Source organism: Crocodylus siamensis, chromosome 1 (assembly GCF_052110815.1).
Source record: "Crocodylus siamensis isolate JL-2025a chromosome 1, ASM5211081v1, whole genome shotgun sequence".
NCBI lineage: Eukaryota > Metazoa > Chordata > Crocodylia > Crocodylidae > Crocodylus > Crocodylus siamensis.
In genome coordinates this window covers 47,672,485-47,694,354 of record NC_143395.1, presented here as the reverse complement: position 1 = coordinate 47,694,354, position 21,870 = coordinate 47,672,485, and the positions used below count along the sequence as shown (strand labels likewise).

At 38.8% G+C, this 21,870-nt stretch overlaps 1 protein-coding gene across 3 annotated transcripts in view; it reads left to right on the top strand.

Annotated features, from left to right (window-relative positions):
* KHDRBS2 (KH RNA binding domain containing, signal transduction associated 2) overlaps window positions 1–21,870 on the top strand; it is a 736,982-nt gene that overhangs the window by 641,434 nt on the left and 73,678 nt on the right. For all 3 annotated transcript variants that reach the window (XM_090034488.1, XM_090034497.1, XM_090034495.1), the window contains one exon: window positions 6,644–6,702. In XM_090034488.1, coding sequence (XP_089890614.1) covers window positions 6,644–6,702 — 59 coding nt within the window. The remainder of the gene's footprint in view (window positions 1–6,643; window positions 6,703–21,870) is intronic.

Sequence of the window (21,870 nt, the reverse complement as noted above, 5' to 3'; positions counted from 1 at the left end):
ATTCATCCATCCCTGAAATGTAGACATTCAGTGGTAGAAAATGACAGCTGTTTATCATTGGACAGAAGTATTTCCCCAAAGTTTGCAAGAGGAAATGAAAAAGACCATATCCCATTGAAACTGTAACTACAACAGACTAATCCAAATGAAACATGAGGTAGCTTACCTCCTTCTCCTGAACCACATGTGAAGAAATTCAGCAATAGGTCCTGAAGATCAGGGTCCTTATTAAAACTAATACAGAAAGAAAATAAAATCAGGAAAATCTGTCACTAAATGTAAGATATACTAAGTACTTTTAAACAAAGAATGAAATTCCAACTAAGCTTTCAAGCCAGGATCAAATCAATACAAATTTCAGTTCAATAGGCTCAATATTGGACTGGAACAAAATCATCACTTTATTTAAATTGTTAGTAATTAATGCAAAACATCAACTCCTATAAATGGTAAATAGGGATCTAAGCAGGTGATTGTCCATTTGCTTATAAACTCCAACTTAAGTATTTCACACAACTCAATGGAATTTGTAACTTGGCACAGGTTAAATATTCTGAAGCCAAATAAAATAAAAGTATTATCTAATATCTAAACTTCCAGAACCAATTAAAAGCTTAATTTTGAAATTTCAATTCTTGTGTACTTTATAACCTTTTCAAAACCCCTGCAGAGTTAATACAAATCTTACCACAAAACTCTGATGAGTCAAACTTCAGCTGATGACTGATAAAAATCTTCAGACTTCTTAACCCTCTTAAGGGCAGAACATGGAACACATTTTACTGAATATCTTTGACTATCTGCATTTTAAAGTAGCTTAAACTCTGAGAATTTTATTTCTGTACTTTCTCACTTCGGATATTACTGTTATTCCTATACAGATGTATGCCTGAAAACATACTTTCATACCTATAGAAGATAAAAAGGCAGCCACATCTCCAGCTAACAAAAATAAATGGAAAAAAAAATAGAAAAGGAAGATAAGATAATAAGTTTTCAGCTCTGAGCACAATGTTTACAGAATGCAACCTGAAATGGCAATCATTTAGCTGGACAGTGATGTTGCAAGCACATCACTTCTTGCTAGAGGTTTCCTTTATGTGTAATAAGGAAGTGGGAGAAGGCTGACATAACATGTTGATGTGGTGATTTATTCTGATGTAATTAATCTCTGGGTTTGGGAATGTGAGTCTTCCTTCACGTGTTGACTCAAAAGGGAAGAGTTCTTGGCCTTATCCTTGGTTCTTTTGGTTTCTTCTCTCTGATTAATTGACCTTGCAGAACTTCTTTCCAAAACCTTTTGACAAATCAGCTGCATGGTTCTTTGGTACCAAACAGTTTGCTCCAGTCAAGTTCAAACTGAGCCATCCTTAGCTGGTGCCAACTTGTCTTAAACTAGAAGCATTAAAAATGCATGCTAACATGGCATTTTTCCTCGGAAAAGGTCACCAGCTGGTAGAACGTTCAACTCAGTTCCTATAAAATATTTTGTTTAAAAAAAACCAGCCAGTTCTTATCATCAGCAACATTAAAATCAATTTAAGTATCATATGTCAACATGTCATAATTCTCCTTGTAAACAAAACAATTTAGTAACTCTGTCCTTGGACCCATATTGTTCAACATTTTCATTAATAACGTGGACATTGGAGTCAGAAGCGGACTGGCCAAGTTTGCCGATGACACCAAACTTTGGGGCAAAGCATCCACATCAGAAGACAGGCGTGTGATCCAGGTTGACCTGGACAGGCTCAGCAAATGGGCGGACAAGAACCTGATGGTGTTTAACACCGAAAAATGCAAGGTTCTCCACCTTGGGAAGAAAAACCTGGAGCATCCTTATAGGTTCAGCAGTGCTATGCTGGCTAGCACTACGGAAGAAAGAGACTTGGGGGTCATCATTGACCACAAGATGAACATGAGCCTGTAATGCGATGCTGCAGCTAGTAAAGTGACCAAAATGCTGGCTTGCATCCATAGATGCTTCTTGAGCAAATCCTGGGATGTCATTCTCCCCTTGTACTCGGCCTTGGTGAGGCCGCAGCTGGAGTACTGCGTCCAGTTTTGGGCTCCACAATTCAAAAAGGATGTGGAGGAGCTTGAGAGAGTCCTCGCACATGATGAGAGATCAGGAAAACAGACCTTACGATGACAGGCTGAGAGCCATGGGGCTCTTTAGCCTGGAAATTCGCAGGCTCAGGGGTGATCTGATGGCCACCTATAAGTTTATCAGGGGCGACCACCAGTTGCTGGGGGAACGTTTGTTCACCAGAGCGCCCCAAGGGATGACAAAGTCAAATGGTCATTAACTACTACAAGACTGCTTCAGGCTGGACATACGGAAGAATTTCTTTATTGTCTGAGCCCCCAAGGTCTGGAACAGCCTGTTGTCAGGGTGATTCAAGCACCTACATTGAACACCTTCAAGAGCAAATTGGATGGTTATCTTGCTGGGATCCTATGACCCCAGCTGACTTCCTGCCTTTTGGGTGGGGGGCTGGACTCGATGATCTTCCAAGGTCCCTTCCAGCCCTAATGTCTATGAAATGTATGAAACACTAGTGTTTGGGTGGTAGCTCATGAATGTATTACCTTGTCTTTTAAATTCTTCATTGTGCTAAACAAATATGATTGTAAAACTTCCGAAAGTTAACTTCCTTAAAAAAAATTAAACTAACTAAAGTTTAAGATCTGTATACATTGATTGCCACTGACAAGTAGCACCATTGAAGTTACAAGCTAAAGGTTAGCAAATCAAAACCACTGAGTTTTGGAAGTCCTGTAACTAAAATAAAGTGCAGTACTGTACTTGGAAAATTTTGGAGGAAAAAGTGAAAAATTGTTAATGAGCTAATCTTGTCTGTTTTATAAAATGCATTACTTCCTGCTTTCAGGTAGATGCATGTACTTAAGAAAATTACACCTTGTGTTGCTTGCAAAGTAATGAATGCTAATAACAGATAATGGTGCCTTGTTTTCAATTAACATGAGCATGAGCAAGAGAACCTGGTGTTTCTAGAACTCATGATCACTGTCGTTTCTAAATTATGTGAACTCTAAAATTAAATAACCAGGTTTTGTTTATGCTGAATTCATTTGCTGATTGTTTATTGAAATCTTCCGCAGCTGAACATAATGTGAATGAAATATATTTATCTCTAGCTTAATACATTAAAAAATCCTAAGTATATAAAGCCACTTTCCACAGCCCAGCTTTCCTAAATATTATTTAGTGCTTGGAGCTTAATAAAATACTAGACAATGGGTTTTTTTATAAATAAATGTGTAACAGATTGTAATGTATATTCAATGGATTTTGCAGTAGAGTAGAATAATGAATGAGGAGTCTGTCACAAAAATTGTTAATGTTAAGAAATGAATTTCCTTCACTTACCTGCCATGCAAAACACAATCTAAATCTGCATTAGCATGAAATTTTAAATACCATTTCAACTTAGATCTGTTGAAATAAATATATTATATGGAGAGAAAGTCCTGGAAAGCTTGGATTCCAACCGTTTATTTTCTATAGTGTTATGAATTAGGCCAGCAGTCCTGAACACTGTAGCTCACATCCAACATACTGCCTATGAGACCATCCAACATTGTTTATGAGCACAAAAAATTAAAATGTTAAAACTTAGGTTGATGGGGAGAGCAAAGCTGTTTACAGAATATTATTTACTCGTGTATTGTTTCTGGGCCAGCAAAGTTTGGGGACCACCAAAATAGGCATCTTCAGAAACCTTTCTTCTCACAAACTGTGTAGCATGCCACAAACTTCTCTACCTCTGGTAATTTAATACATCTTGCTTCTCTCTTTAATGATTAGTAAGTTAACATTTTGAATTCTGTTTGATAGCCATTCAAGTGTTACAGATTCACAGTATTAGTGTGTTTATGATCATGTGATTTTTTTCTAACAGAATAAAATAATTGTAATACAGTAACATTTTCTAATCATTCCTGCAACTGTTACATGAAATTTGGGTGCCAACAGACAAGAGCTTAATCCAGTGTCCACTGACATTCATAGGAGTTGTCCTGCTGATTTCAGCAGCCTTTGTATTAGATTCCAGCATTGTATGAATTAGAGTCAGATTGTTTTGTATAATGTACCAGAGGGGAGAGAATTATTTAAGCTCATTATTGGAAATCAGTTTTTTCCCTCCTAAATTCGCTACTCCAATAATATCCAGTCCCAGGAGCTGCAGTCAATAAGAATTTTAAGTCATCCCTAGAATATTTAGCACTAGTAAGTTTGTTTTTATTAAAGTTTGCCTGAGTCTTTTAAGTAAAATAGGTTACACAGTAAGGGCCTTATTACACCTTACGCTGAAAGCCACACATATGTTAATTGGCTTAGTGTTGATAGGCTTGGTGGAGTAGTCACACCTTAAGGAGACAAACCATCTGCCTTTCCTTCACCTCCACAGCTGTTACCTGCCCTTACAGGCTTGGTCAGCAGAGGCAGGGCTAGGAGCTGGGGGCAGGACCGGCTTGCTCCTGCAAGGCAGAGCAGGAGGCACTGCAGCCACTGGCAGGTACCCTGCCCAGCCCAGCTGTACTCTGGCATCCCGGCTCACCCTGACTCAGGAGGGGTCATTGTATCCTGGCTTGCTAGAGGACTTCAGTTTGGGTGGAATAGCTGTGGAGAATGGCCACAACTTAATGGGACAGGAACAAAATTAGACAGATTAGAGATATTCCTGCCCTGGAGTGGTGTACTTTAAGATGAATAACGAGTGCTTTTAACCACTTAAAAGTTGTTAATGTGCAGCCAATCCAGGGGTTAAGAGCCCTAGAAGCCACCTAAAATTACTGTGTAACAAGGCCCAAAGACAATGCTGTTCTGTAATTGTATTGCTGAGCACCGAAAACACAGCAAAAAATCTTTGAATGAATTAATTTTATTTCAATTTGTGTCCTTTGTGTCCACATTAACACATATATTAGGGCATGACAGCACTGTCTCCATGCTGCACCAAGGAACACCACCATGAAGGTTGTCCCATCCATTTATTCCCACTGCACATGCGTCAAATCCCAGGCAAGGCAGCTGCCTTAGGGCAGTGCTGAGCATGTGCCAATAGCCATGATGAGGCAAGAGTAGAAAAGCATTGCTTGGAGCACAGTGTCACTCCAACACAGATAATCTTCTCATTTCCTAGAGTTGGCATACACAATAGAAGCAATAGGTGGAGCATTAACATGCATAGGTGTTCCCCAGTGTCAGCCTTAAGAAAGTGTAAATAGACTATGAATCAATTTAATTTGCCCAAGATGCTTCTATGGCCACATCAGTGTAGGGTCTGAGCATCTGAAGAAACACTGGCTAAAACAATGTATTTTCCAAAAATTTGTGACTTTAGATGCACGGTGAATTTTTAATCCTAATTATTTGTATTAGAAACCTGTGCTCCAGTCAGTAGGGGAAGAGTCATGTACAACAGGGCCAAAATCAAAGCAGTTAGACTGTGAACTGTGAAACGCTTGCACTGAATTGCTCTTAGATAAACTGCACAGCATGATTTTTTCTCAAACCACCAAATAGTTATATGTTATTATAAATTCAGGACACTCAAAATCTGACAGCTTCCCCAGCCTGTGTAACCCCCACCCTCCCGCAGCAAAAAAATGAAAATAAAAATGAAGAATGAGTCTGTTTGTGCTTAATTTGTAGAGGATGGAATAAATACAATTTATGAAGAAAAAAAGTTTGCAGTGGGTGGGGAAACCATGGGAGACTTATAAACTCTGGTTAGATCCTACAGGGTTATAGGTTGTAGCCGTTGTGGTCTAAGGACATAGGCAGAAAAAGTTCTTTGGGTAAATCTGATGTCTTTTATTAAACCAAGTCAAATAGTTGCAAGCTTTTGGGTATAAATGCCCTTTGTCAGGCTGAGGAAGCATGTGCAGTTGACGTGTGCTCTTCCATCTATGATGCTGTATGATGCCTTGTACAATGGGACAATGATCCTGACTTGGAGACTATTAGGTGCTAACTGAATACAAATTAAAAATAATTACGATTAATTTTACCACTTGTGTTTGTACTGCATGTCTGCTCTGCACAGGCATAAGTGATGGCACAAGACATAAGCCTGTGGAGATTCAGTCTTCCAATTTCTAAGCAAAGCAAGAAAAGCATCTTTGCAGAAAGCATGACCAAAAAGTCTTGTGTAAAAGCAACTACCTTGCAAGCTTATTATGAGAGGCAACAATATTCTGGGGAAATAAAAATTTAAGTGAATATCAATATTAGAGAAATTTGGGTAGTTAAAGTCAGTCAGGCTAAGAGGTATATGATTTGGTACTTTAATCCCAATGAATAGTGAAACAGATAAGTATACTTGACTTTGTTCATCACATTTTTACGTGTTTCGTATTTAAGAAAAAGTTTTATTCTGTAATTAGTAGATAAATGAAGATAACAAATATGCTGAACTAAAGCTTATATTTTCATGGATTCATTTTTCTTTGTAGTTTCACAGTCTGACTGTATTTCATAACTAGAGATAGCTGGTCTGCTATGACAGCATGTAAAAGTGACACAATGCATTTTGCTTTCATATACTGTTTAAGCTTTTGCACAGATCCTTTCTGATTATAGTAACATTGTTGCTATCTGAATCTGTTTCAGTGTGCCTGAATATTATGACTATGGTCATGGAACAAGTGAAGATGCTTATGACAGCTACGGTAAGGCTTATTCTATCTTAAGTAAAAATGTGAAATGAAAAAAAACAATCAGTCACTGACAACTCAAAAATTACATTTCTCTTCTTTTTTCCCTCTGCTTTCACAAAGGCCTACACTAAATTGATTTCTGTAATCCTAGGGTGAGATTTGACTTGTGGAACTAGGGCTAGAAAATTGGACAGATCAATTTTGATCAAAATTTCAAAAGCAATTAATCACAGTCATATATCAGTTTTTAACAGCAACAGTGGGCATACTGATTAGTGCCTGAGTATATTTCACAATGTCAAATGTCAGTTATACTGATGTGATGACAGTACTGTGCCTGTCCTGCTGTTATATACATTGCTTCAATCAGCAAGCATAACAGAGTCATAGTCACTTTTTTATTATTGGAATGCCTGTACTAATAACTCTAATTAAAATGCATAGTTTGAAATACTTTATTGGAAATGCTATATAATTTTTGATATCCAGTAAGTTATATCTTGCCCAAAACTCACCAGCCACAGAAAACCTGAATACATCTCTCTACCCCATAGGTTTGAGGGAAATTAAGGTAGCTCTGGTAGATACTATGAGGATTACAAGCAAAGCTCAGCAAAAGACATATGAAGGGTGCTGCTGCCCCTTTTAAACTCAAGCTTTGTTGAAGTACTGTGACTCAGAAGAGGCATTCACTTTTCACCTGCCCACACACTGTTCCACACAGGCCATTTAATTGGCCTGTCCTATATCTTTGAACGTGGTATTCAAAAATTGATTTGGACAGTGCACTGGAATCCTTCCTTGCTTACTTCTTTTGAATATTTTGCCATAGCTTTTACACTTATTTGGCAGCTCTAATGAGCTGGTGTAAATCATTATAATTTAAATCACATCAGTAGGGCTACACTGACTGAATTAATCTATTATGTCAAATTACTATTTATAGACTATCATAGGTGTGCCTGGTACTTGCAAAGCACCAGCAAGAAGAACTATTGAGAAGGACACTAAGTTAAAGTTATTAAGGACACTAACCCTTAGGTTGCTGCTTGAGAAAATATTTTAATTCATGCAGCTAGCAAATGTTAGTGTAATACTATGTTGCAGTTTCCTTAGTATTTTTACTGAAATCATGCTTACTTAATAAATGATTATCAAAATAATTGAATTGCATAATTAAAAATCATTATTTTTTCTATATAATTGGTATTCCTGATGCATGTGCATAATCTAATGTTCAGTCAAGCACATTTCAGTGCTAAGCAAGTAATAAGAACGTATACATATGTGTGTGTTAGCTTCAGCTAGCCTTTATTTTGTTCCTTGTATTTATTGGCTATTATTATCTTCAATAAAAATAAATGTTTCTTCTTTAAAATCATGCCAGAGGGGTTGGGTAAGACAGACTAATGACTGAATTTAGAAGTGAGAACAAGGTAATCCTAATTCCTTTTCTCTGACCCCAAGTCCCTCTGTCAATTTACTCAAATCATTTTATGGAATATTACTCTGCCTCCATTCCCTCATCTCTAAAACTGCAATAATATAACTTGCTTTCCTAGCAAAAATAAACCTTAACTAGGTAAAATTTAGAAATTGTTCCTTAATAATATATACTGAATTATGCATTATTAGGTCAAGCAATTGACACAAAAATTGAACATATTTAGGCTCGATGGGCACTTTTACATGTGCTCCATGGGTGGAGGGCAGCACTTTAATTAGAACAGCTCAATTAATCAAGTCTTCTCCAATGCACTGGAATTCCAGCACATCAGAGCAGCTCCACGCTCATGTATAAGCACCCTGTTTGCTAGAGTTAAAGCTCTTTGTTTATTATGGAGCTGTATTCTATCCAAATTATTTTCCTAATCTGAATTTTTTGCATAACTTTTCAAATTATTTATTCTGTTTTACTAATAATTTGGTATAAACCTAGATTAGAAAATATTTTCCAATGTTACGACTTTGTATCTGGAGAGAGGAGACTTGTGGTCTATCTACGGATTCACACAGAATAGCATATCAATGAGGTTGTTTGTGCTTTGCTCTAGAGTGTTTGCATTCTTTTTCCTTCTTCCTAGACAACTCACTGTTCTAGTGGATTGTAGGCAGACAAGGTTATTTGGGTAAATGTGATATTTTTATTAGACCAACTAAATAGTTGGAAAATTGTTCTTTGCAAGCTTTCCAGCACAGGGACTCTTCTTCAGACACAGAGAGAGTCTGCCGGTGTTTGTCTTCTCTCTAGGGTGGAATAGAAGCTTAAGCCAATATGTAAAATGCAGGACTGTGAAAATGCAAATACATTGCAGGGAAGATCAGCGAGGATAGGAGTTAATGGGTGTGAGACAAGTAGGTGGAGGGCAAACAGAAGAGGGGAATGTCAGCAGGTGACAAAACGTAGTTGAGAAAATGTAAAGAGGTTACATAGGGTTATCGTATGCCAGGCAGGTTATAATGTGCCATAAATCCAATGTCTATATTTAGTCCATGATTTTTTGTATCCAGTAGATTTATGAAGTAAAGTTTTTAGACTCATCTACAAAAGGTGTTTTGTAAAATCCCTTTGAGGATTAGAACAGAGATTGGAGAGACAGTAGTTGTCTTGTGACAAATGAGCACCCACATAGATAATTAGGTAATCTTGTCTTTGATAGATTTTCAGTGTGTGTTCATTCTGGTATGCAGTTCTTGTTTGCTTCCTCCTATGTAGTTTCTATCAGGGCATTTAATATACTGGATGAGCTATATTACATTTCTGGAGGAGCAGATGTAAGATCCAGGATTCTGTTGCAGGGTGTAGTTACTGTGGGAGTGGTGGACATGTGTTGGCAGGTTTTACATTTTTTGTCCTGGCATGGTCTGGATCCATTTGGTGTGCTTTGAGAAAGTTTGCTTCTGGTGATTAGGTTGGCAAGGTGTGGTGCCAGTGTTTAAAAACTAGGATAGGTGGTTCTGAAAAGATCTCTTTAAGAACTCGGTCTTCTTCTAGTATGAGTTGCAATTGTTTCAGGATTTTCCGTATAGGGAAGGATGGTATGTTGTAACTAAAAGTGTGCAATTTGTGGGGATTTTCTTTTTGTACTGCAGCAATTCTTCGTATGGTATCCAGGTGGATCTCTCAAAAGAGTGATCTATTTCTTTACAAAAGTGTCCTTGTTGTATGAAAAGCGCTTTTGAGATTTGTGAGGTGATGATCTTGGGTGTTCTCCTCAGTGCAAGGTTGGTGGTATCAGAGGGCTTTCCTGTATATCACAGCTTTCTTGGTGTGTTCAGGCTGATTACTGGTTCTGTGTAAATATGTGTTTTATTCCATGGGTTTCTTGTATATGGTGGTTTCTATTTAACCATTCTGGATTTTGACTCTAGTGCCTAAAACTGAAATGTTGGTATTGGAGTATTCCAGAGATAGTCTGAGGGAGGGGTGATGATTGCATTAATTGTATTGTAAACTCTGTTAATATTCTGTGGGCATATCTACATGTGCATTTACACCAGCTTAAATTTACTCCACAGTAAGTAAGGATTGGGCCAGCATCTACATGTGCAGGCATTAAAGCATATTAATGCAGTGTGTGGACTGACTTGGGACTAAAGTCAGTCCAAAGCTAGTCCACACACACTGTTACTGCACAGAAAGAAGTCTACATGCGTGTTACTGCGCAGTAACTAATTGGTCGTACATTTGATACCTGCATCATGCGGGTATCAGATTTAGTATCAAATGTACACTTAAGTTGGTGTAAGTCTCAATATTTACTGTGCAGTATAGGTGTGCACATGTAGAAGTGTGCCCATACTGTGCAGTAATTTTGGTTACTGTGCAGTAAATGTGCATGTGTAGCTGTGTCCAGTGTGCATATTTTTTACCGTCATACTTTGCGGCAGACAAGCAAGCTCTTTTCTGTATCTCCTCCCTCCCCACACAGTCTGGCTCTACCTATTCTCTATGTACTCCAATTTTTATTCTAATACACATTTATTGCCCATTTCATTTCAGTTTACATAATCTGACATAAAGTTCGCTTAACACTGCAGCAGTTCCACCTTGTCATTGTTTCTCACCATCCTACAGAAGTCAGGACTATCTTTCTCTTCCCCTACTTTGTAACTTGTAGTAATTTCCTAATTTCTTGTAGTTTCCCAAACATAACCACTCCCAACTGTCTCTTTAGCCAGTTTCTCTACAATATTTGTGTAAGACCCTTACAAACCACCACACATACAATTCATTACTACTATTTATAATGTCCATCTTCTTTTTTCTCCCAGGTATGTGATATGGAATCACATAATTTTGGTCTCCAGGTTAGGATGTTAAGATAGTTTGTAGTTTAGAAGACAGCTGGTTATCCCATGCCCCAGGGCTTTGCTGGTTGCCTGTTGAGACCAGGCAGCATTTTAATCTTCCCCGAATGAATTACATTGTCTCCTTGGAGCGGAGGGTTCCTTCCTGTCAGGTACTGTGTGGCACTGGCTACAGTTAAGGCTGTTTGGGGTTTTTTGGTTGTATGTGTTGACACTCCTGCTGATACTAGAAACCCAGAGTTTTCTGGCTTTCTATTCCACTCAGCATCATAATGATCATCAAATTTTGGGTCAGGAAGGAATTTTTACCAGAGGTCAGACTGATAGAAACTCTGGGAGTTTTTGGCATGGTCCTTTTTTTTATTATCTTCAGAGCATAGATTAACTAATGACTTCCCTGTTTTTGTTACAATGCCCTTGTCTTTTACCTGTAGCATATTATGAAGTGTTTTGGTTCTTCCTGAGATTGTTCCTTGCAGTTTTTGGTGAGGTTCAAAGTGAAAATTTGGGCTATTTCCTTGGTTAATAGTAGCCTGTGAGCATGGAGGAGTGGGTTTAATGGTCCAGTGGAGTACCTCTATCCCTATGTTCCAGTGCTCAGGTTTTATAAAAATATGTTTCTGTTTACTGCTCACAGCCAACCCCACTTTCCTTGTCCTCCCCTTGTAAATATCAAGATTGTCCTTTCCCCTAACTAGTAAGTCCCTACCTTTGTAATTCTCAAGATTTGTATATCTACATTTCCATATTTTCTCTCATGCAACATGTCAAAATTTCACCTACAAGTCAATATATGGGGATGGCTGTAGAACCTGAAAAGATTAATCTTGGTCTTCCCTCTCATGATGTAGATTCAGGCAAATAATAACAATAATGATACTGTGTAGCACTTAAAGCTTTTATATGATGATATATAATAAAGAGCTGTCATGTGTTTAAAGTGCTGTGCAAGCAGTACAATATAACCTCCTTGCCATGGGAGCAACTTTCCAGGACACCTTTCCTGGGCTCCTGATAAGTGTTATTTCCTCAGGAATAGGAAAAATATAGATAATTCCATGTTTCTTTTAGAGGAGTTTAGGAACCTAATTCAAAAACGGAACTAGTGCATCACAATAGTCAGTTGCGCTAACTCCTGTAGGCAAAGTTTAAGAGAGTAGTATGCCTTAAATCCCACCCACCTCTAGGACTTCAGAACATCACTCCTTCAAATTCATGGCACTAAATCCTCTCTGGCAGCTAGCTCCTAAATCATTTATTAGGAAATAGGGGTCAGGGGTCTGTCTTTCAATAGGCAGCCAGAAGAGCTGGGAGCCTTCAATCCCTCTTCTTGAAGGTATTCCTTTATTCATTAAATACATGAAAGCCCAGCTGGAGCCCTAGGGCTGTGGTGTTCTTACCCCCTGACCAGGCTATTCTCCCACCCCCTGACTATTCCCCCCACCATAGAACTGCCAGTCTCCCCTCCCTGCCTTTCTGTGGACCTGCTAGCACCACTGACCTGGCCAGGCTCCCCCACACCAGCTCACTTACCCATGCCTCTACCAGTAAGCAACAAATGCGTGCAACTGACTGTCTCTGTCTTGGGGCAGAAGCAATTCCCAGCTCCATATTGATTGTTTCCTATCCATAGTCTGTGATTTTGTACGTGTTAATCCTTGCTCATTAACTCGTTATCATCACTAGCTACTGTGTTACTCAATTGATCATGATTCACTCAGGGACCAGCTCAATACACAATTTAGGCTGCAGTTTCCTCAAACCCCTGCATTTATCTCCTTGAAACTTGGCAGACTTGATGCCCTCAAAAAGGGCTACCACTCCTGCAAGTTTCCTCCAAATCAAGCCAGAAATGACAAAGTTATAGGCAGTTTTGTCCTTCCTCGTTATATCCTATGGTTGAAATGTCCATACAGTTTTGCCATTTCAACCCTGTTTTGATGAAATTGAACGGAACAGCTGTTTTGAATTGACACAAAATTCAAAATGAAACACTGTTCCATCAGAAAGTTGAATCACTGGTCGAAATGGAAAGCTGCCATTTTGCACAGCCCTGACAACTAAATCTGAGCTGGAACTCACAAATACTTGTTTGTACCTTTACAGTGCCACAAGTTCACTAAATGAGAGAAAGGGAAAATGTGCTAGAAGGACATTTTTCACCTTTGAAGGAAACTAATGAGAGTCATTGCACAAGAACTGTCATTTCTTAGCCTGTCCTACATTAAAAAGAAGCTACTTAAATCAAGGCAATGAGACTTAATAGTGACGTATAAGCGTTATTGAACATGCTTGCCCTGTCAGCCTTATCTCTCAGACTCTTGTTCCCCTAACTGGAAACTGCCCCCAACAGAAAACTTGGGGGGTTATTTTCTACTGCAGTCTTTTGTTTGGTTTTTTCAAGGCCAGGGAAAGGAGGTTGAAAAGAAGGTCCCTAAGACATTACAATGATGATTACTTTTTATGTAGGAATATTATGAGATAAGGGGGAATGTTATACTGCAATGTCTTGCTGTACACCTATGCATGGCTATTCACTGTGTAACTCTTAATGTGGTGGTAGTAGGATCAAGTGGAGTTTTCTCAACTAATAAATTCATCAGAAAATGGAGTTTTCAAAGGAGACTGAAAATATTTATAACTTTAGGATAAATTTGGCAAATAGTGTCAGACCAAAACAAGGTGGAGGAGACATTTTCCAAAAAGTAAATATTTTATTTCAACATTTTCAAAATAAAATGGTTCATTTGACATTTACAAAACAAAACCTTTGGACTTTTCATTTAGAAACAAGATTTCTCCTAAAATACATAGTTAAACAAAGACACCAAACTTGAGTTCCTGTGTGACCCAAAAATCAGTGTTTTATTGGGTTTATTTTTCATTTCACTGAAGTTCCTCCCCTTCCCCCACACAAATCTGCTTCCTTTTCACTTGGATTTTTTTTCCAATTTTTCAGTTCAACCACTAATTTGAAAAATCCATTTTTTGCTCAACCCATAACCAGTCTTAGTCTTTGACACTGACACAAATTTATTTAGAACCTAATGACAGTGATAGTTTTTGGACTGAACTGACATAAAAAGGAAACCGCTTAGGTGTTCATGACAATAAAAACAGGCTGCTTTTACATTGGAATGCACATATTTGCTTGACTAAAATAGTGCATGATTTCCACTGCCATTTAGCATTAAGTGTTTAGCTGTAAACAACTGGTTACTCAATTTTAGGATAATTCCATCCTTAATTGAAATAGGACAATGTAAATGTTTGACATAATTCTCTTTAATGTAAGACATTATCTAAGTTCTAAATTGTTGCCAAAGTGATTTAAATGTCTATTTTTGTAAAGAATTCTCAGCCAATAACTCAATGGGAATGTTTTACAAGGATGAAGTCGTTAGTGTGACTAACAATGCTGTACAGAGGCAACACTGTATAACCATATTTTTGTATGACCGACAGCTAAATAATGGACAGCTATTTTCTAGTACCTTGTGAAGGCATTGTTTCTATACCAAATATGGGTTTAAATTGAAGAGTTAGTTGCATATTCATTCTTTATTTGGAGTAAAAATGGCAGCTTGTACTGAACAAGAGAAAATCAAATGAATATCAAGATCTGAAGTGGAGGAAAGAATCAGTGAATGGGACACAATAAAATAGGTATTCTAATATCTTAAACCATAATACTTGAGTATATCAGTTCAGCTTAATTACAGTCCATAATTATGCTCATCTCATTGAGATGCTTGAGTGATTACAATCCCACTATGAAAATAAGCTTCTCATTGATTAGTCTATGAAAGTAACAAAGCAAAATGAGACTATTCTAACCTTGTTCTATGCGATACTGGACAAACATTTTTTCCTTTTTTAATAGTTACGTCAGTTGATCCAATTTGTTTTGCACATGAAGATGATGAGTTCACTCTGATAAAAGTTGTCAAATCCAAGCTTAGTGTTCATTTCCAACTATAATGCAGATATTGTCATTCATTGATCCTAAAATTTAATTAATGTGTAGTACTGAGAGTTTGCTACTGCGTTTTACTTATTTATTTATTTTGGCTGTCCTCATTAAAATGTTCAAATGCAGGAAATCAAGTCCTCTTATGAGGTCATATATTTAGATGGTTACAGATTTTCAGGCAGTTGGGAAACATGGGTTTTATCCTTTGCTGCTATAAGACTGCTGTAAAAGGCTCAGTGACTAAAGACCTGTAGTCTCACAGGCTTATTAAAGATAGAATAGTTAGAGATTGGCTTATCTCTGGAGCTGACACATTTGATATCTGTTTTACATTTCTTTTTTTTAATAATTATGTCTGAATATTCTTTATTTCTAGAAGTACCCAAATATACTTGCAGAAAAAATAATCAAATATTAAGTAACATAATTCTATTTGATTTTGGAAAGTCTTGGGGAACTCAGGTCTAAACAGGCGTTTTAAGGAAAGGTGTCATATTTCATTCAGCTTCTGCAATACTTACACAAGCAAAGCTTTAATTTAAATAGTTAAATTTTTATCATTTTTAGCACTTTATGCTTGCCAGTCAAATGCCACTCAGGCTGGCAATGCTAGCTGTTATGCACATTGTCTGTCCTTAAGACACAAAGTAGATCATCTTGTAAAAGATTAATCTTGTTTGTGTTAAAATGTCTTAGATTCCTCAAAGTCAATTCCTAATGTGAGGTGATTTGTCTGCAGGAGGTCTCTATTTGGAGTGTTCTAGGTTTCAGACATCCTGAGTACATGTACATATGATATGAATATGACACAATACACTCTGGTGCAATTTGCGCCAGAGTTTATTGCTCCCAGATGTGGTATTTACACCTGGGCCCAGGACCACAGCACGTGGAGCCAGGGCAGCACAAGCCCAGCTGGCAGGGGCCCCAGAGGGTCAGTGCTGTGGAAAGTCTGGCTCGTGCACAAAGGTGCTACACTATGGGGCTAGCCAGCAGGCAGCTCTTGCACTGTAGCACCCTCATACTCCAGCCAGCCCTAGTTACTGTCTATATGTGCCCTGTGGCAAAGTAAATCTCTCTGCTGTAGAGTGACAAGATTAATTGAGTAGATGTGTTGTCTTTTATTAGACCAACTAAACAGTTAGAAAAAATGTTCTTTGCATTCAGGAACAAACACCCTTCTTTGGGCATATCGAGAGTCTGCTGGAGATTGTGTTCTCCTGGGTAGAATAGAAGCCAAAATGCAAAATACATGCCTATGAAAATGCAAGTGCTTGGCAGTGAGAATCGGAGGGTTGGAAGGCAATAGGTGTGAGACAGGAAGGGAAAGTGGGGGAAAGGAGGAATATTGAAATTGTGATAGAAGAATGTAGCTTGTAAAATGCAGCCAAATTACCTGCGGTTATCAGATGTTGGGCAAGTTATAATGTGCCATAAATCCAATGTCTATATTTAGTCCATGATTTTTGTATCCAGTAGATTTATGAAGTGAAGTTTGTAGGCTTGTCTATGAAAAGTGTTCTGTAAATTCCCTTTGAGGATTAGAACTGAGAGACTGGAGAGAGAGTGGCTGGAGAGAAGTGTGCACACAGGTAATTGGATATCTTTTTCTTTGATAGATTTTTGGTGTGTGTTCATTCTGGTACAAAATTGTTGTTTGGTTTCTCCCACATATTTTTCATCCGAGCATTCAGTGTACCGGATGAGACATATTACATTCATGGAGGCTCAGGTGTAAGATCTGAGAATGGTGATGGTTCTGTTATAGGGTGTAGTTATTGTGGGAGTGGGGTAATGTATTAGCAGGTTTTAAATTTTTTGTCCCAGTTTGGTCTGGAACCATTCAGTGTGCTCTGTGCCATAGGAAGTCTGCTTCTTGTGAAGAAGCTGGTGAGCTTCAGTGCTTGTTTGAAGGCTAGGATGGGTGGTTCTGGGAATATCTCTTTAAGAATTGGGTTTCCTTCTAGTATGGGTTGCAGTTGTTTGAGGATTTTCCATGTAGGTTCTAGGGTCTTCATAACTTATAATGTTCGATTCGTGATGATTTTCTTTTTGTACTGTAGGAATTTTTCATGTGGTATCCAGGTGGCTCTTTCAAAAGTATAATCTCTCTCTCTGGAGGAGTGTCCTTGTTGAGTGGTCCAAATGATGAAGATATTATACATTTTAAATATAGTATGGGTTTAATAGTGTAGTTATTGAATAATTCTTCTTCAAGGTGGGCCATGGAAAAGTTAGTATATTGTGGGGCCATTTTGGTGCCCATAGCTGTGCCCATGATCTGGAGGAAGTGTTGGTTGCTAAAACAGAAGTCGTGTGAGGATGAAGTGTGTAAGGTCAATAATATCTTTAGGTCTGTACTCTGATTTATAATCTTGTTCTTATAGATATGTAAAACAGGCTTGGATGCCATCCTGGTTTGGGGTGTTGGTATATAAGCTGATAACATCCATGGTGGCTAGGAGGGTATTGCTGGGAATGTGGTCTATGTATTTAAGTTTTTGTAGGAAATCTGTTGTGCCTTGGACAAAGCTCGGTCTATGGGTGACAGGAGGTCTTAGGATGGATTCAATGAAACCTGATATTTCCTCAGTTACGGTTCCATGGTTGGATATTGTAGGTCTTCCTGGGTTCCCTTGTTTGTGAATCTTAGGGAGCATGTAAAAAGTCACTGGATTTGATAGTGGCAGGATCAAGTTTTGTTGTTTTTCTTGTAGTCCAGATGGAAATTATGTGATGGTGGTTTTGAGTTTTAAGGTGAAAAGGGGAGCTGGATCTTCCTCTAGTTTTTCATACTAGGTGATGTGAGAGAGTTCTCTGTTGGGTTATTTTATGTAGTCTTCATGGTTAAGGATAACTATAGCTCCTCCTTCACCTGCTGGTTTTATTACTATTTGGTGGTTGGTTCTTAGAAATCCTATGGCCCTCCTCTGTGAGAGGTTGTTATGGTGGTGTTTGTTGTTTACTGTTTCATTGTTCATTCTTTCTCTGAAGCAGTCAATATAGCAGTCAAGGTTTGAATTTTGTCCACTGTGAGGTGTCCAATCTGATGTTTTTTGGTGTTAATCTTTTCCTCAATGTTTCAGAGATTTCATAGATTTTTAGGGTTGGAAGGGACCTCAGTAGACCATTGAGTCTGACCCTCTGCCCTAGGCAGGAAAGAACGCAGGGGTCAGATCACCCCAGCCAGGTGTTTTTTCAGTCTCTTCTTAAAGACCTCCAAAGTAGGGGAGACCCCCTCACTTAGAAGCTTATTCCAGATTCTGGTAACCCTTACCAGAGGGTTGTCACAGGATGAAGTGTTGTTGAAAGTGGATTCATTTTGGTTGCAGAAATATTCTTCAGAAGGAGACATCAGAAACATTCTTCTACTTCTCTTTATTGTAGTATCTTATTGAGCTATTTTTCCTGGACAGAAATTAAGGCCTTTAGAAAGGACAGGTTTTTCAGTTTTAGTAAATGTGTACATGGAGAGATTGATAATATTTGAGGGTTGACTGGTTCCATCAGTTTCATTGGATATGAGGTTGGAATGTTGTACAGTAACGGTGTTGTTTCTCTGATGGTTGTTTTGTGACTGGGAAGGCTGTTCCTCTAGTAATTGATTTCATTTCTTCCTTTTATGCTGGATGGATATTGTAAAAAATATTTAGTAGTCTTTTTGTATACATTGTATAATGTTTGGGAAAATATCCAGATTTCTCTGTTTTAAGTTGTTGTACCATGTGTTGTTTTCCTTCTGGAGTTGATCTGTCTTGGAGAAGGTTATGTGAAGAACATGATTTCTAAGTTTTTCTGAAGTTCTCCTGCATAGTTGCAAAGCATATTTGGAGTTGTGTGTAGTATTCAGAGGATTATAGATGTTCAATCCCTTGGGAATGATGTTGTGTTTGTTGCATAGGCTTAGAAAATCTATTTCACTGTTGAGTTTGGCTTCTTTCTTTTTCATGTTGTACTAGCCCGCAGAAGAAATGGAAAAATCACTTATGTCAAGCAATACAATCCTAATGAGGAGTTAATTAGTTTATTCTGGCCTAATAGGGGTGTAAAGTGACACCACCTACACATGCAAGGTAGCTAATTAGTCAACTCCACACTAAAGCATCTTGTGTAGATGTACTCTCTGCTATTACAAGAATTCCTCCATTTACAGTTTCCTGTTTATTTCTGTGTTGATTTTTAGCCGTGATCCACTCCCCACTTGCCCCTGTAATGGGTGCTGGTTCCACTGGGAGGGACATGTCAGGTGGGGACTGTAGCTCTGCTCCAAGCCCTATCCCCATGCTGTCACCACCCTGCAATCCCAGCCCATGCCTTCTCATCCCATTCCCAGACACTGCTCCCAGTCCTATATATTTTATATACATAGATATCTATATAGGACAGTTGTTTGGGCTGAAGGGCCACTTAAGGAGTTTTGGTGAGTTGTTGCAGGCTGGAGAGGCTGCAGAACTGCCCCAGTGGTGGGGAGTGCAAACCCAGCCTGCTGGAAGAGGGTGATACTGACCTGGCCTCCTGGCAGGGGGCAACTGATCCTATATAGTCCCAGGTCAATCCACCACTGGGCACCGGACAGAGTGGGCAGGAATAGTCTCCATGGAGACTGCCCTGGGACCCATGCAGGCAGGGCAGGCTCAGCCAGGTGAATGAAATGGAGTCATCAGCAATCAGAGAGTTGCATCCAGGATTGGGATGGGCAGGCAGAGCCAGGATTGCAGAGCAGCAACAGCATAGGGCTTGGGGTCGAGGCATAGCCATGATCCACTCCCCGCTTGTCCCTGTAATGGGTGCTGGTTCCACTGGGAGGGACATGTTGGGTGGAGACTGTGGCTCTGCCCCAAGCACTATCCTCATGCTGTCCCAGCCCATGCCTTCCCACCCATTCCCAGACACTGCTCCCAGTCCACCCACAGTCCCATCCTGTTCCCAGATGCTGGTCCCAGTCTAGCCCCATCCCATCCATCCAGCTGATTGTGTCTTGTCCATAGGGGTCTCCAACCAGTCTCCATGGAGACCCTGCCTGCCCAGTCTATCCAACGTCTCTGGTGGCAAGGTGCCTGGACAGCAGAGTTGGGTCTTGTGGTGACTGTGGAGACACTGTCAGTGGCAGCTGGGCTGAGTGAGATGCTGCTGCAAGGACTACCAGAAAGCTGAACCATGTACCCAGGGGCAGCAGGACTAGTCACATGCACCACAGCCTAGACTGCCCCACATGCCTGGCTTGGGCACAGCCATGGAAGTTGTTGTGGGCCACATAGAATCTCTTGGCAGCCCAAGTTTGGCCCACAGGCTATATATTGCCCACCCCTCTTCTGCCAATAAAATGAATGTTCCCTGTCAGATCACATTGTCACTGTTTGGACTCACTGTTATCTAATTAATCCATGATATCTGGATAAAAACTGAGAAAGGGAGTTTACATAACATGTTTATGATCACTGTATGTTAGTATTAGATGGCTGAATTATTTTTTAGAAAGGAAATGAATTGAAACGAATGGAAGAGACATAAAAATATTTTTAAAAAAACAATGAATGTTATATAGAAGGTAGGTAAGAAACTTCTTTCCGTTTCCTAATACAAGAAAAAAGGGACATTCAATGAAATGAAAAGGTGAGAAATTATATACCAATATCATTTAATATGACTATGGAACTCATTGCCACAAGAGATTGTTGAGGCCAAGAACTCAGCATGATTTACATAGAAATAAAAAATATTCAGACAAAAATCAATAACAGAAAACATTTTGGAAGGGATGCATAGGTGGTGGAAGGTTGGGACTAAGAGGGCTCATCCCCACCAGATGCAAGGCAGCGGGTAGGGTCCGTCGCAAAGCAGCCCAGTCATGGGTTCCAGGAGGTTGTAGCAACCCTCACCATGGGAGACTTGATCTGCCCCCATATCCCTTCCCCTGTCCCCCACAGACTTACCTGTAAGTCTGTGGGGGACGAGGCTTGTTTATGCAAGTACTAAATGACTGCACAGTAACAATTGCGCAGGGGATAGCTCGTGTAGATGTGCCCCCATATCCTTAATTTTCTGCAGAATTTCCTCAAATCATTTGACTTGAGGCATCACCTTAGCTGTCTCCAATGTCTTCCTGTAGAAAAGATTTATAATTCTTATAGGAGTATGATTTTTAAACTATAAGAAAAGTGAGAGCATTTTAAATCCATATATGAGGGCTACTGTGGTGATGATATTAAATTTAGTACTATTTTGTCAAACCACTCTTTTAATTAGGTAATAATTCTTTAGGAAGTTCCACATTTAATCCTTGAACTTATTGCATATCCTAAACCACTTGCACTTCAGTTATATCATGCTAGTGCACTGCCAAAAACATGTGTAACATAAGAAAAGAAGTTGCTTTTAATTTACAGAGACTCCCAGTATTTCCAGTATTATTACATCATTTTTATATGACAATATACAAATTAGTAAATCATGCAAAACCTTCTTATCTGGTATAGTATTGCACATCAACCATTTTGCCTCTCTTCATTGGAGAAGATTCACATTTTGAGAAACTAAGAAACATTTTCCTGTAGTACTCTGGCATATGTAGTGACAGCATATGGCAGAATAATTCCAGGCATGGTGCATTATATCATTCACCATGTCACAAATAATCAATTTAACATTACTAAAAAGCTTATTTCTACTAAAAAAAAAACAAAAAAGGAAAGTGGAACCACGTCCATGCTGTTCTGTTAATACTTATATCAAAGTACAATAGGTAATGGCTTGTCTGATCACTGGTGTATTGTAGAAAAGTAATTAGAATTAGAATTAAACTCAGGTAACTACATACTCAAATTTAATATCAGTTCAACACATTTTAGTTTATTTTAATGTCATATCACTAATGACAGATATCCTGAAGTTTATAT